The sequence below is a fragment of the Juglans regia genome, chromosome 2 (genome assembly GCF_001411555.2).
Source record: "Juglans regia cultivar Chandler chromosome 2, Walnut 2.0, whole genome shotgun sequence".
Classification (NCBI taxonomy): Eukaryota; Viridiplantae; Streptophyta; class Magnoliopsida; order Fagales; family Juglandaceae; genus Juglans; species Juglans regia.
Window position 1 is genome coordinate 10,919,476 of NC_049902.1, and position 2,821 is coordinate 10,922,296.

At 32.8% G+C, this 2,821-nt stretch overlaps 1 protein-coding gene across 1 annotated transcript; it reads left to right on the forward strand.

Moving 5' to 3' along the window:
- The first annotated feature begins 1,048 nt into the window (after positions 1 to 1,048).
- On the forward strand, positions 1,049 to 1,885 carry LOC108984205. The gene is made up of 2 exons (XM_018956082.1): positions 1,049 to 1,412; positions 1,740 to 1,885. The coding sequence occupies exons 1-2, from the start codon at positions 1,049 to 1,051 to the stop codon at positions 1,883 to 1,885; spliced, it is 510 nt and encodes a 169-aa protein (XP_018811627.1).
- Positions 1,886 to 2,821: the final 936 nt, after the last annotated feature.

Below are 2,821 nucleotides of genomic sequence, written 5' to 3' on the forward strand. Positions count from 1 at the left end.
GCATAATGGATTAAGCATAGAAGGTTTCTATGAGTATTGACGAATTTTATTAAATAATTTTGTTGTGTTCTGATGACTTGATATTTTGGGAGGATTATTATATTGAGGTAGTTAGTTTGAAACAAAAACTTTTATATGGCATTGAGAATTTAGAGTCTATAAATATTTGATGGACTGTGTAAGTGACATGAATTAACTCTTCGACCCCTCCGGGATCAGGGCGTTACACCTTGAAAGGAAAAAGGGTACTTTAAAAAATAGATGGTGAGAGAGAGACATGTATAAGAGGATTCTCATCCGCTTCTCTATAATTTTCCCTAAAACTTGGTTAGAAATCACACTTATTATAGTCTTCTCCTAAATTTTACTCAGTTTTAAAAAACTTCTTACATGTCATTCCCTATATTTTCTCTATTCTATTAAAATAATATTTCTTTATTCTTTATTTATTAGTTTTTTCTCACTTCCATTTCTATTTTTAACTACTAATTTTTTTTTCTTTTTCGGCTTGTTTTCAAATATTACCTTCTATTAAATTTGTAGACACCCATACGATAATTTTTTTTTTTTTTTTTTTTTTTTTCTGGGTATAGTAATAGTTTTCAAACTATTACGGTATTACAAATAATAATTTTTTTTGAATATGTGCATTTTCCAATGCAATGATATTTTTTAATATAGTTTTGTCTTTATATATAATGGTAATATTTTATTTGCCTTTGTCTATCGGTAACATTTTTTGTCCTTTTATATAACGGTAATATTTTTTTTCCTTTCTCCAACGGTAACACATCTTCTCTGTGTGATAGCGATAACATTTTTTTCATTACTCCATTGGTAACATTATTTGTCCTATATGTAATGGTAATATTTTTGAATTTTTCCTAATGGTCACATGGACTGTAATGGTAAATTTATTTATTTATTTATTTTGTTGTTGTTGTATGAATAGGGCTTTTGGTTCCATTCACATTTTCAAGAACCTAAGTTTGATTTCATCTTAAGAGAAATTTATCATTCCGGCCTCATCTTCCACTCCCTTCATTAAATGGCTCATTTGTTCTTTTGCAAATTGCTGCTTAACTTATTCTTAGAAGATGAGTTGGAGGTTGTTCTTAATGATGATGAAGGATCAACATCGAGGCATCATGGCAATTACCAATGTCGTAAGTATATTCGACATGATCATATTCAAGAGCACAGAAGGCTATTTTGTGACTATTTTGCAAGAATACTAGTAGATCCCTCGAATCTATTTCCTATTAGTCGTTTGCTATTTCTTCGTATTCAACATGAGGTTGAGGCTAACGAGCTCTACTTCATCCAAAGAAGAGATAATGCTGGAAGACTTGGTTTATCTTTTATGCAAAAGATAACTGCTGCACTTAGAATGCTTGCGTGTGGAGTAATTGGTGATTTTATAGATGAATACATATAGATTGGAGAAAGCATCGCAATGGAGAGCCTAAAAAAATTTGTGTAGACAACCATAAATACTTTTTCTAATGAATATTTGCGATCTCCAAACCCCAATGATATTGCTCTATTGCTCGTAGTTGGTGAACAACGTGGATTTCCAGTGATGCTGGGAAGCATTGATTGCATGCGTTAGAAGTGAAAAAACTGTCTCACTGCCTGGAAATGTATGTACTCCAGCCACAGTTGTGAACCAACTATTATTTTAAAAACAGTTTCGTCATATGATCTTTGGATATGACATGTATTTTTTAAATTGCCAGGTTCACATAATGATATCAATATGCTAGAAAGATCTTTCATTTTTCCAGAACTTGCCCAAGGGCATGCTCCTCCAGTAAATTACTCAATCAATGGAAATGATTACACTATGGGGAACTATATTGCTGATGGTATTTATCCAAAGTAGTCAACATTTGTGAAGACAATTCCATCTCCATAAGGAAATAAGAAGAAATATTTTGCAGCAGCACAAAAATTAGGAAGAAAGGATGTAGAGCGTGCATTTGGGGTTCTTTAACAACGATTTGCAATCATTCGTGGACCTTCACACATGTTTAAGATGAAGGAGCTAACAAATTTAATGAAAGCATGTGTTATTCTACATAACAAGATCATTAAAGATGAGCGTGTTGATAACCAAGGTCCGAACATCAAATATGATCAAGTTGAAGATAATATTCCATAACTATCGCGCAATCCTACAACCAAACTTATGGACTTCATTCAGCGTCATTATGAAATTAGAGACAATTCGGTACATCTTCAGCTCCAAGCAGATCTAATTGAACATTAATGGCAATTATATTCCAAAAAAATAGACTAGTAGCAATTTTCTTCAAGACCATGCAAAGTATTGCTGTAATATGTTCATTACCTGTAATAGTTTAAACAGTAGTAATGCCGAACTTATCAATAGCTTCTATCCATGCACAAAATCATTGTCAACATCTTTAAGCTTCCGCAATAAATACTAACATAGGTACAAAGTATAACATACATACATCAAAGTGTTTAACAATAACAACCAACCAATAACTCAAACTCACTGATTAATGTTGTCAAAATTATATAAATTGTACTTTGCCTCAATAACAAACAAATTAAATAAAGAAACAAAGTCGATTTTGTTTAGCATTGGGTCTCGCCACGATTTCCCTTTGACGTTGCTGGAAATATAACCGTTGTAGTCCAGGCAAGGTAGTCACATCGATCAGCATGAGTCACTCCCCCCTCTATCCAACTGCTCTCTCTGCTCTTTCCTTTTCTTCCATTCGGGCGAATTCCAGTCTCTCAGCCTCCAAACTCAAACTCTCATCCTCTTGTTGGATTTTATCTCTCTTTT

What these genes read in the sequence shown, in the direction of transcription:
- LOC108984205 (XM_018956082.1), top strand. Translation starts at nt 1,049, where the DNA reads ATGGCTCATTTGTTCTTTTGCAAATTGCTGCTTAACTTATTCTTAGAA. An exon ending in GCTTGCGTGTGGAGTAATTG is followed by an intron (nt 1,413 to 1,739) that starts GTGATTTTATAG and finishes TTAAATTGCCAG; the next exon opens with GTTCACATAATGATATCAAT.